Genomic DNA, 13,456 nt, shown 5'->3' with positions numbered 1-13,456 from the left:
TTTTCATGTATTTCTGCTGTGTGGTTGGTTGAATCTGCGGATTTCTGTCCTGCAGATACAGAGGGCTATGTTGTATTTTCAAATTTAGTTTTTATATGGCATCTTTATTGAATTCATATGGCATCTTTACTTTAAAACCCAGTTTTCATAAATAAAATATAGTTTAAACATTTCCCTGTGCTATTAAATATTCGCCCAAAGCAAATGTTAATGACTGGATATTAGACTTTTATTTATATAACTTAACTTATTTATCAATCAATCAATGAATATCTAGGTTACTTTTAGCTTTTCAGTGCTTTATAGCATTTAATGAACACATAAAAATGAATTTCCCCAAATCAATTTATAAGTTTGATGTAATTCCAGTTCAAACAGAACAAAAACATTTTACATAACTTGAGCAAAGATTTTGAAGTCATCATAAAGGAAAACAACAAGGCTAGTTAACAAAAATAAAATGATGAAAAAGAAAGGAGACTCATATTATCTAATGCTAAAATATTTTATATAACTTCAACAATACAGGTATGTAAAAAAAGTCCCCCCCCCCTCTCTCTCTCTCTCTCTCTCTTTCAATTGGGTATTGAACCCAAGGATGCTTTATCATTGAACTACTTCCCCAGTTTTTTTTCTTTTGATATAGGGTCTTACTAAATTGATGAAAGTCTCATTAAGTTGTTGAGTCTGATCTTGAACTTGGGGACAATCCTGCCTCAGCCTCCTGAGTCGCTGAGATTACAGGTATGCACCACCATACCCAGTCAAAAGAACTCTTAAAAGACAAGTATTGAAAAGTTAGCAAGTTAGCAATGTTTTTGAATGATAAATTATAGAAAGTATTATTTCTTTTCTCTTTTTTTTTTTTTTTTTTGCAGTACTGGAGATTGAAACCCAGGTCCCACACCTGCTGGACAAGTGCTTCACCACACCACTAAGCTACATACATCCCAGCCCTTTTAACTTTAATTAATTAAGTAATGTGCTGGGAATTGAACCCAGGACTTTGTGCATAGTAGCTAGACAAGTGCTCTACCACGCAGCAACAATCACAGTCCTCTTTCCTTTTATCAGTAACTACTTCTCGCTACCTTTTCCACAATTATAATGCATTACTCTTGTAATGAGAAATACTACAATTAATGTGACTGAATTTATGACTAAATAATTTAAAAGCGAGGTCAGTAAGCTAGTATAGTATGAGACACATAAAAAGAACAAAAATGCTGTTTAATACAATAATGATACAGTAAAATGGCATTTCTAATTAATCGAGAAAAGGATGGAAAATGTAATAGGTTACATTGGGACAGCAGCTAACCACTTGGAAAATTAGTCTGCATCTCATTTAGGGAACTTAAAGTATGATTGGATTTCAGTGTAAAAAGAAAATTCACAGAAAACTAAAATATAATAAAATTTCTGGAGGAAAAAAAAAGACATTTTTCTAAAGATGATCCACAGAAGAAATGGGTGATAAGTCTGAACAAATAAAAGCAAAATTAAATGAACAATAGTATGTCAAATCTCACAAATAAAAAGCCTAGACAGGTTTTTCATTCACTTGACAAAAGAAGATTACACATTGTATGGATAATACAGCATTTACATTCAAATAAAGTACAACAAATCTAAAAAATCATCCAACAGAAAAGTAGTCAATAGACATGAACGGAGAATTAATTGAACAAATATTTATTGAAGGCCAACAAAGTGTTAGGCAGTGTTTGTGGTAGTGGGGATGTAGCAATGAGCAACACCCCCCCACCACCACCTCCAAAAACAATTCCACTTCTATCTAAAATGCATTCTGTAGACTAGAAAGGGATATTTTAACCAAAGTTTGGGAAGAAGATTAAGGTTAGATTATTCTGTGACTGAAGATGTAGATAAAAATATATCATGTCATTCCTGGGTGTTCATTTGCTCTGTTTTACAATTATTATTTATAGTTCATGAGATTGAACCTAGGGACCCTCTACCAATGAATTACAACCCCAATACTTATATTGGACAGGGTCTTGTTAAGTTGCAGAGCCTGGCCTCAAATTTTCTAGCCTCCTGCTTCAGCCTCCTGAGTAACTGGGATTAAAGGTGTTTAACTGTTATTTTTAACATTACACATTAGGTGTAAACAATCCTGGGTGAACTAGACCTGTGGGAGAGCATGTTAGGGACACATGACTAGAGAAGCAAACCTCACCTCACTTGTGCTATGTTGGATAAATCTCAGGTCTCTCAGTGAGGATAACCTGGGTTCAAATATTGCCTCTATCACTTAAAAAAACAAAACAACTATTTAGTGGACTATCATATGCCACAAAACAACATTTTAGTCAGCAAGCGATTGCCTATATGACAGTGGTTCTGTAAGTTATGCCACCTAGTGACATCATACCTATCTCACTTTGTGTAAAAATGTTCCATGTCAAAAATCAATGAAATTGAAGAAAAAAAAAATTAAAAAAAATTTTAAATTAAAAATCAACAAAACAAAAAGTTGCTTCTTTGAAAACATAAATAAAAATGATAGATATTTAGCCAAGCTAACAAAGAGAAAGAGAGAGAAAACTCAAATTACTAAATTCATGATGAGAAAGGAAATATCACAACGGACACTATTGAAATACAAACAATGATCACAAACTGTTTTGAACATTTATACTCTAATAACATAGAGAATCTTGTAGCTCAGGAGGCTGAGATGAAAGTATCACAAGTTCAAAGACAGTCTCAGCAATGGTGAGGTGCTAAGCAACTCAGTGAGACCCTGTCTCTAAATAAAATACAAAATAGGGCCAGGGATGTGGCTCCGTGGTCGAGTGCCCCTCAATCCCCAGTACCAAGGGGGAAGAAAAAGAAATAAAAAGAAGAAAAAAAAGAAAAAAGAAAAAGAAAATCTTGAAGACTTTGACAAATTTTTAGAGACAAATGACTCACCAAAATTGAATCATGAGGACATAGAAAATTTAAACAGATCAGTTTCAAGCAATGGAATTGAAGATGCCATCAAAAGCCTGCCAACAAAGGAAAGCCCAGGGCCAGATGGATTCTCAGCTAAGTTCTACCAGACCTTCATAGAACTAACAACAGTCCTTCTCAAATTCCTCCATGAAATAGTAAAGGAAGGAACCTTGCCAAACTCGTTCTATGAAGGTAGTATCACCCTGATACCAAGACCAGACAAAGACACATCAAGGAAAGAAGACTTCAGGCCAATATCTCTGATGAACATAGATGCAAAAATTATTTTTTTTCCCAGTACTCTTTATTTATTTGTTCTTTTTAGTTACACATGACAGTAGAATGTATATATTATACATACATGAAGTACAACTTCCCATTCTTCTGGTTGTACATGATGTAAAAATTATATTGCTCATGTATTCATATAGGAACACACCAAAGTTATGTCTGATTCTTTCTACTAACTTTCCTATTCCCATCCCCCCACTTACCTCTATTCCCTTTAGTCTAATCAAAGTACTTCAATTCTTCCCTACCCACCACCCTTATTGTGAAGTAGCATTTGCATATCAGAGAGCACATTCAGTCAGCCTTTTTTTTTTTTTTTTAGATTGGCTTGTTTTATTTTGCATGATAGTCCCTAGTTCCATCCATTTACTGGTAAGTGCCATAATATCATTTTTCTTTATGGCTGAATAATATTCCACTGTGTATATATACCACATTTTCTTTATCTATTTATCTCCTGGAGGGCACTAGTTTAGCTATTGTGAATTGGGCTGCTGTAAGCATTGATGTGGTTGCATCACTATAGTATGCTAATAGATGCAAAAATTCTTAATAAAATACTGGAAAATCACATATAAAAACATATTAGAAAGATCATGCACCATGATTGTGTGGGGTTCATCCCAGAGATGCAAGGTTGGTTCAACAAATGGAAATTAATAAATGTAATTCATCACATCAATTGACTTAAAGACAAGAATCACATGATTATCTCAATAGATGCAGAAAAAGCATTTGACAAACTCTAGCCAGAGCAATTAGACAGAAGAAAGAAATTTAGGTGATACAAATAAGAAAAAAAAGGACTCAAACTATCCCTATTTGCTGAAGACATGATTTTATACTTAGAAGACCCAAAAACACTTCACCAAAATCTTCCAGAATTCATAAATGAATTCAGCAAAGCTGCAAGAGGTAAAATTAACACCCATAAATCATTTGTGTTCCTATACATCAGTGATGAATCAACTGAAAGAAAATCAGGAAAATGATCCCTTTATAAAATAAAATAAAATAAAATATTGGGGAACCAATCTAACAAAAAAGGTGAAAGACCTCTATAATGAAAACTACAGAACACTAAAGAAAGAAATTGAAAAAGGTCTTAGAAGATGGAAAGATCTCCCATGTTCTTAGATAGGCAGAATTAATATTGTCAAAATGGCCATACTATCAAATTCCAAAGATGTACTTTATAGAGAGAGAAAAAGCAGTCATGAAATTCATTTGGAAAAATAAGCCAAAGCAATCCTTAGCAAGAAAAATAAAGCAGGAGGCATCACAATACCAGAACTTAAATTATAGTAAATTATACTACAGAGCTATAGTAACAAAAAATGCATTGAAGACCCATGGTCCAGAATAGAGGACATACAGACAAACCCACATAAATACAGTTATCTCCCATACTAAACAAATGCACCATAAACATACATTGGAGAAAAGATAGCTTCTTCAACAAATGATGCTGGGAAAACTGGAAATTCATGGCATTTGCTGGTAAATGGATGGAATTGGAGACTATCAAGCTGAGTGAAATAAGCCAATCCCCCTTAAAACAAAGCCTGAATGTTTGCTCTGATATGTGGATGTTAACACACAATAAGGTGGTGGGGAAGAAGAGAAGTTCATTGGATCACACAAGGGAGAAATGAAAGCAAGGGAGGGGGAATAGGAATAGAAAGACAGAAGAGTGAATTGAACCCAACTTTCCTATGTTCATGGATAAGTACATGTCCAGTGTAATGCCACATTAGGTACAACCACAATAATGAAAAGTGATATCCCACGTATGTACAATATGTCAGAATACATTCTATTGTTGTGTGTATCTAAAAAGAACAGTAACAAAAAAGAATGCTCTGTGATGTTCACACAATGATAAAACTGCATACCAAGGCACCTATCATCACAAATCCCTGTCATTAAATGACACGCGTGACTGTATTTTTCATTTCGAGAAAATACACAAAATATAAAATTTAGCATCTGCACCACTTTAAGGGTACATTCACACCATTGTAAAATAAGCACAAATATCAATTCACAGAAAACTACTTTTTGTAAATTCTGTACCCACTCTAATTCCCTAGTTAGAGGTGGAGTAACTGGGAGGAGAACCAGGAAGGAACTTGTGTGAGATCAGGAGAAGAGAGACAAGCTAGGGGGCACCTAATGTCTGCTCCTGATATTTCTTTTCTTCTTAAAATTTTTTTTTGTTCTTTTCCGTTACACATGACAGCAGAATATATTTTGATGTGCCATCCATACACACTTAACATTTCTTTTTCCTGCATCCATGGCAAAATGGTGACTTTTGTGCTCAGTTACTTACCCTTTCTGACCGATCTGGGTGACCCGGAGGTCTTCTCCATATTTGGTCTTGATCCACTTAATGCCTTGTAGCTGAGGGTCCACCATGAGCGGCCAGTGCTCACAGTTGATGAGGATGGTGGCATTCTCCATGGACATGCGGTCTGCCGGGAGGCCCTCATTCTGCCAGGCGGCCACATCGGCATCGTCTGTCAGCATTCTCAGGGGATGCAGGGTTGGGGTGACTGGGATGGGAACCTGGTGAAAGTGAACACATGTGTTCAGAATGGAGGAGCATTTTCTCAGTGGGGGGGAGGTGGACTCGGATCTCACTTTAAAAAGCAAGATCAAGGTTCCCCCAAAGAGTGTGCATGGGGGTGTGATCATTTTTGGAATCAGGTGTTTTGTTGAAGTCCTGATAGTCTTTTTTTCTCTTGATGGATAAATAATAATAAAAAATCAGCCCATTGCTCTTTGTTATATTCACCTAAACCAAAAGAACCTCCTACATTTATTTTTCTACCATGTCTCTCGGTTACCAGCCTGAAACTTTCATCTGTTGCACCACCTTGCAAAGGGGTAGAAAGGCTTACTTTCCCGGCTGCCCCAAACATCCTATTCCCAGGGTTGCTCACAGGACCCTCTCTGCACATCTGCCTGCCAAGAGCATCCACCATCCCTGAGAACTCTCCCCATGGCTCCCTTGAGGGCTCCCAGACTCTTCCTTTTCTTCTCTTTTGGTCTCTATCTGCTTATTTAATTTTCCTACAAGCAATCTTTTTCATTGATGACTCATATACACTTTTTAAAAACTAGAAGTAAAATTCACACAACAGAAAACTAACCATTTTAAAGGTGTCGAATTCAGTGGCATTTAGAACATTCGCAATGTTGTGCAACCATCAGCTCTGTCTATATCCAAAACATTTTCATTGCTCCAAGAGGGAACCTCGTACACATAAAATAATCACTCCTCATTTCCCTCTACTCCAAGCTCTTGGCAACTACTAATATGTTTTCTGTCTCCATGGATTTTCTGATTATGGATATTTAATATAAATGGAATCAGACAATATGTGACCTTTTGTGCCTGGCTATTTTTATTTAGTGACATGTTTTCGGGAGTCAGACATAGTCCCTTTCAACCCCTCTGTCTCTCTCCTCTCTGTGCTGTGCTTTGCCCAGTTGCCCCAGGAAAATCTCTTCAAACCATCTCCTGTCCCTTAACTTGATCTATTAAGGGCACAAATGGCCAGTGCTATGCCATCAAACAAACTGTTAAAGAGAAATCAGCCCCTTCAAGGTTCTCATCCTGGGATCGGATTTTTCTTTTAATCTTATTCACAGTGGCGTTATTTTGAGAAGGCATTAGTATTTTTTTTTAGCAGAGTGTCTGTTATAGTTTGAATGTGCCCCTGAAATTCATGTGCTGAGAACTTTATTTGTGATGCCACAGAGCTGGGAGGGGGCCCTAATAAGAGGTGATGAGGTGACGGATGCTGGGCCCTCCTAAGGGGATTTCTGTCCTTACCATGGAGTGGGTTAGTCATCGTGAGAGTGGATTTGTTGTAAAAGTGAGTTTGGCCCCCTCTTGCTCTCTAGCTCTCACCCTCTCTTGTATTTTTGGCTCCCACTCTAGGATGATACAGCACAAAAGCCCTCACCAGATGTCAGAGCTCTTGGGCTTCAAGACTCATAAAGCATAAGCCAAAAAAAAAAAGAAATCTCTGCTCTTTATAAATTACCCAGTCTCAGGTACTCTGTTACAGAAGCTGAAACCAGACTAAGGAGTCTATGGCATAGAAATGTTTAAGAACCCCGAACAAAGCCAGTAAAATCTTCACCAGCTGCAACAAAGCAGCTCATCTTCATTTGCTCAATTAATGATGGTTCTTTCAATAATTTCCTCTTTTCCACCAGTGTTCAAGATGAACAAAATAACAGTTTAATTAGTACTTTTAACATGACTAGTTAACACAATGAGTACTGCTATGTTATAATAGCTTAACTAGTACTTGTACCATTCCAAGTACTATAATAGTCTTTAAATCACTGTTTAGCAAATCATCACAGAAGTAGGATTTTATGGGATAATCTGGGAAATCAACCATTTATCCCCCCTCTCAAATGCATCTGTTTTGTTCTGGGGATACAGCTACCAATGAATTTTGGAAGACATCCCTTACTGTACATTGTGAACTTTTGGTGCTGATGCTTCCCATAGCTGAATTTTATGAATTTAAGATCCTCTGTGAACATGTTGGCGGTATCCTGATCTTGGATGACTTCTGAGACTCCTTTAGAATGGAGGGTAGGGCACACTAGATACTCACTGAATATTAGTGAACTAATGATAATGAGTGATGTGAATATGCCATGGGAATATTAGGAATTATTCTGACTATAGGATCCAAGTGCAGCTTGGATTCCCCTTTGATTAGAAACTAGCACCTTGCCTATTTCATTCAGTTGGGTGGGAGAGGTGTAGAGGAAGGACCCGGGAGTAGGTTCATCTACTTATATAAAGACCACCTGTGCAGCCCATGGCAAAATCACCTGAGCTGTGGTGGGCGTGTCTCAGAGTCCCAGGCACAAATTAGGCAGCTTTGAGGCCTGGTGACAAGGTGCAATGAGTAGCTGCTCCTATGACATTTGGCTCTGGAGCTGAAAGATCGGAGAAAAACAAAGGTTTTGTTCGGGTCTCCTGGATTTTACTATTTTGAGAAGGGCCAAGAGAGAGCTTCTGGCCAGAGGACCCAAATTCCCATGAAGAACTTCATTAAGAAGTGAGATTCTGTCCTTGGCTGGCCTAAAGGGTAGTGGGCCACAATGCAAGGCAGGGTAGAAGGACACGGAGGACACCCATGTCCCAGGCCTGGTGCTAAAAGAGCGGTATTAGGAGTGAGTGTGCAAGAGGGCACCAGAAGGTTTGAGTTCCTGTGGTCGTGTGACCTCACTGGTGTCCATGTGTGGACACAGGAGAAATTCAGGAAGTACGTACTTTCAGCTGGTTCAGGTAGGGTCGCCAGGTCCCGTCCATGAGGCTCTGCCGGTATTTTTTGGTACAGAAGCCAAGGTACGAAATGAAAGCTGTAATAAGCAAAATGTCTCCACACAACGTCCTTTCCTGCTGCTTGAAGTTCTGCACAGCTTCTGCCCACCTCACGTTTTCAGAAGCGAGTCCCCCAACCTACCATTTCAAAGGCCAGAGAGGAGAGAAGACGCTGTCACATGCCGGGCAACAGCAGTGGATCTGACCACAGAGATCACTCATTGCACGTTCAGAGCAGGAAGAGCCAGGACATCATTTGTTTGACCCTTTCGATCAGTGCTATTTGGTCCTGATTTCAGCAAACAAGCCCTTGTTCTGTGCTGTGCCTTACGAGGACTACAGAAAGATGACTTTTTTAAAATTGGTGCATTATGATTATTTATAACAGTGGGATTCATTATGGTACGTTTCTATATGCACATGACGTAATTTGATCAATTTCATTACCTGGTACTTCCCCTTTTCCTCTCCCCCTACTCCTGGTTCCTATCCTCTACTGGATCCCTTATAGTTTCATGAGGTTCCTCTAAAAACTACTTTCTTCTAACTTCCATATATGAGTGAGAATATATGACGTTTGACTTTCTGAATTTGGTTTATGTTGCTTAACATGGTGGCCTCCAATTCCAACCATTTTCCTACAAATGACATAACTTTGTTCTTCTTTATGGCTGAACAAAACTCCATTGTGTGTGCATACACACACACATACCCACACATGCGTGCGCGCACGCACACACACGCGCGCGCACACATATTACATTTTCTTTATCCATTTGTCTACTGATGGGCACTTAGGCTGGTTCCATAGCTTGGCTAGTGTGAATTGTGCTGCTAAGAACATGGGTATGCATGATTGCTATAGTTGGCTGAAAAACAAGCTTTTAGGCTCTGCCCTTTTTCCCCTGTGGAGATGGATACCACCCACTTTACAGGTTGTTGGGAAGATTAAATATGATCTGTATGTTAATCACTTAGCACCATACCTGGTCTATAGGTACCTCTCCCTTCCTCTCTAAATGCTGGCCTGCCTTCCATTGCATTTTTCATTATACAATGGAAATAAATAAAATCAAATCTGTGTGCTATAAATAATTACCACGTGGTAAGTAAGACACAAATTGTAGAAGTACTGTGCATACGGGGGTGTGTGCCAAGGACCACAGACTTCGGAACACACCCTGATTGACCTGGCCCACTTTGGGATAGCAGCCCTCTCCTTGGGAATAGAGCCATCTTTCCACCGAGGATTGCAAGGTGTCTCATGGAGCTTCGTTCCTGTGTGAGGACTTGCCCTTCATTTTTCCCTTGAAAGAAGCCACCATACAGTGTCAGAACTGGGAAGGACCTGAGGAATTCGCTAACTTCACCATTCCCATTCCATTTTTAGATTAGACTAGAAGGGTGTAAGTATTTCCCCACAATCTGCTGGTAGAGAAAGAGGTGGTTTCAGAACACGTGCCTCATGTTTCTCCAGCCTAGTGCCATCCTGCCTCCCATGAGAACCATCTCAGAAAGTGCTCTAGCCAGGTGCAGCAAATTGTGCTGAGTTTTGGAAACCCATCAGGGAGCTGAATGGAAGGCAAGCCAGCTAGGAAATCTGGATGATTTCTCGCCCAATTCAGTTGAACGGAGGGTCTCTAAATTATGTAGAGGCTGGTCCCACAAGCAAGCACAGACACACACTTGTGGTACAGCCTTTCTCTACTAATGCATGACTCAGTTTAATGGTGGCAATGACTCATTTCTCCCTAAATTAAAAAATATGGCTTTGTTATACAAATAAGTGGTGTCTGGAATAAATGTAAAAAAGAATCGATTATATTTCCCTTCACTGGTAGGGATGGTGCTGCTAAGACTCTCAACTGAAGAGTAACCTCATTCAATGGACTGCTTTGCAAGATCTTAACTGATAAAGATAAAACTGATAAAGTGCCATTGTGCTGGGTTTTGTATCCAGGCTTTAAGAGACTGAAACTGTCCACTTTCTGTCTTGGAGTCCTGGGTCACTATGGAAGATATCTGACTAGCCTGCAGGAGATATTGCATGGAGAGGCCCTGAGACTACACTCTTATTATCAAAACATAGCATAAATAAAATCTTTAGAGCTTGCCTATAAAAATACATGCTTCCTCTAGTAATGTTTCTGCACACATGCAAGCTTAATTGCATCTTGCATGGGTGTGACAGATCCAGCATTTCCTTCCATCCGACCATCTCTATAAGCAAACTCTTGGCATGACCAGGGTGCATGTCCACACTTTCCTGAGGTCTCAGTCCCTGCATCCCAGCACGTATTAATGTTTCCCCGCAAGATGGGCAGTGCTGAGCTGTGCCATCTATTTCGCACCTTCACAACACTCCACAGAGCTGCTAATGTAACGGGAGCTCAGGCTGCCGAGGTGTGCACTCACCAGGCGGTTTGCAAGGGAGATGGTGCCTGCGGTCATTTCAGCTTCTTGCTGACATCTGAGTTTGTCGGCTGTTGCTTTCTCAAACTTGGCAGTGAGCTTTGCCAGGTTTTCGTTAAGGTGCTGTTTAGGAAGGAGCACAAGGTCTGTCAGTAATCCCAGCTCAGGTCACCTCCAGTGCTTCTGAGATGAGGGTTCATGTGATTATAGAAGAAGTGGTTGGGTTGTGGGGAGCTTAAGGGCCTGGGAAAGCAGGGTAGGAAAGGAAAGGAGTCAACTGAATGATCTCAAGTGGAGTCCCAGGGAAGAAGTTGGCTTTATACCGTAGTGAGGCTATGGAGTGGGAATGCAGAGATTTCCCATCCAAGGTGAGAGAGCTGAGCTTCCACACTCCAACACCTCAGTCATGGGGTAAAGGCTATAGGAGGTGAGACTGATGTGGGGGGTGGGGTGCATACACCCCACCTCTCTTTGTATTGGGGAAAATTGGGTTCTTGTGGTCTGTCAAAATGGTGCAGGTCTTGCTACTAAAAGCAAAAGCACATTAAAACTGGGGGAAACTAAAACATGGTCCAGAGGATACCAGGGCAGTTCTTCCTGGATCACTGACTGTACCTTCTGTGTCTAGTCAGGACAGGGCTGTCTAGGCTGACTAGAAGGCCTTAGACCTATAGGACAACTCTTATATAACCTCATTGCTTGTCTCCCGCTATTTCAAAGTATGGGAATATTTTTGAAAAAGTCATAGTTTTGATTTTTTAAAAAATTATTAAGAATCTAGGACTGGGGCTGGGGTTGTGGCTCAGCAGTAGAGCGCTTGCCTAGCATGTGCAAGGCCCTGGGTTCGATCCACAGCACCACATACAAATAAATGAACAAAATAAATGTATTGTATACAAATAAAAAACAAAAAAATAATCTAGAACTGGAGCATAAAACATTTGATGCCCTCAAGAATACATATTTGTATGTATAAAGAAGACACAGGAGATACCTACAAATGTGTCCCGTGTGGGTGCAGTAACTGGGGTTCAGGCTGTTCTGTTAGTCATTACTAAAGTCACAAGAGAAATAAATACAAGGCCGAGTTTACACAGCCAAGTAGGTTTAAGAGCAGGTGGTGAGCCATCTGATTAATGATGGCCGACTGGCCACTCATTTCCCACCTCTCTTCCCCAGACTTCTATAAAATGATTGCAAAGCAATTAAAAAAGCCATAAAGCCCTTAACAACAAGCAAACTGGTGAAGGCTGTTGGAGGATGAGGCTTTCCAAAAGATCTTTGGAGGGTCATGCTATGGAGGGAGTGCAGAGCAGGAGGAGGAAGGAGAAAGCTACAGCTCCCATATCTCACCAGAGGGGGAGCTGATGAGCCTACAGAGGCCCACTGTGAGTTGGAGATTTTGGGAATGAGAGGAGCTGGAAATAGGGGGGCTCATTGGGAGCCTATGGATCCAATTCATATCTCCATCCCCATGTCCAGCATTCAATGCCCCTCGGCACCTAGGCCACCAGGCAAGAGAGTCAACAGGGGCAGAGAAAAAGCACCATATTTTGGCATTTAGGGAGCATCCAACATAACTTATTTGATTTGGAAAACAAATATACCAGTCAGCTCTGCACTTACTTGCAGAACTAGAATCAGCGGGTTTTTTTTTTTTTTTTTGCCTTTCTAAATATCTTTATTAGAATATTATAACTGCACATAATAATTGGGCTCATTTTGACAAAATCATACTGAATGGGATTTGGTTTACTCCATTTCAGTCCCTAGTACCCCCCTTCCCTTCTCCTGCTCACTCTCCCTATTCCCTTTCTCTAATCCTACTGGTCTTCCTTTCACGTGTTTATTTATTTATTTATTTTTAAATTTTTAAGTTGTAGATAAACACGATATCTTTATTTTTATTTGTTTATTTTTATGTGGTGATAGGGACCGAACCCAGCGCCTCAAGCACGCAAGGCAAATGCTCTACCACCGAGTCACAACCCCAGCCAATATTTATTTATTTTTGATCGCTGCCTTACACATATACTTAAAGGTGGAATTCACTGTGGTATATTTATACATGCACATAGCATGATTTTGTCAAGTTCATAGAATCAGCTTTTGAACACTACCTCTTATAAACATGAAAGAACAAGAAGATGTTAATGAAAACTTAGATTAAGGTAAATAAGAGGAAAATGAGGGTCTGGAAAAAGGGAGATAATTCAGTAACAATAGCAATGTTAAAACCTTTTCCAACTATTTTATCAGAGATGTGCAAGATATTTCACCCCTCAAATGAGAACAGGATGCTACCAAGACAACTCATTGGCAATGACCAGTATTGCATTGTTAATTTACAACATATTAAGTTCAAGGGAAGGGCTAAAAGAGGAATTTGAGGAAATCTCCTAGAAATTACAAGAAATCATACAA

The 13,456-nt window shown here is 39.6% G+C and overlaps 1 protein-coding gene across 1 annotated transcript in view; it reads right to left on the bottom strand.

Annotated features, from left to right (window-relative positions):
- The window catches only part of LOC143637869 (dynein axonemal heavy chain 9-like), a 187,811-nt gene that overhangs the window by 15,330 nt on the left and 159,025 nt on the right, over positions 1 to 13,456 (bottom strand). The window contains exons 17-19 of the mRNA XM_077105175.1: positions 11,036 to 11,155; positions 8,570 to 8,758; positions 5,591 to 5,826 (exon numbers count right to left, since the gene is read on the bottom strand). Coding sequence (XP_076961290.1) covers positions 5,591 to 5,826; positions 8,570 to 8,758; positions 11,036 to 11,155 — 545 coding nt within the window. The remainder of the gene's footprint in view (positions 1 to 5,590; positions 5,827 to 8,569; positions 8,759 to 11,035; positions 11,156 to 13,456) is intronic.

This window comes from Callospermophilus lateralis, chromosome 14, assembly GCF_048772815.1.
Source record: "Callospermophilus lateralis isolate mCalLat2 chromosome 14, mCalLat2.hap1, whole genome shotgun sequence".
Classification (NCBI taxonomy): Eukaryota; Metazoa; Chordata; class Mammalia; order Rodentia; family Sciuridae; genus Callospermophilus; species Callospermophilus lateralis.
Note: the sequence above shows the minus strand (reverse complement) of the source record. Positions and strands in the feature narration are given on the sequence as shown.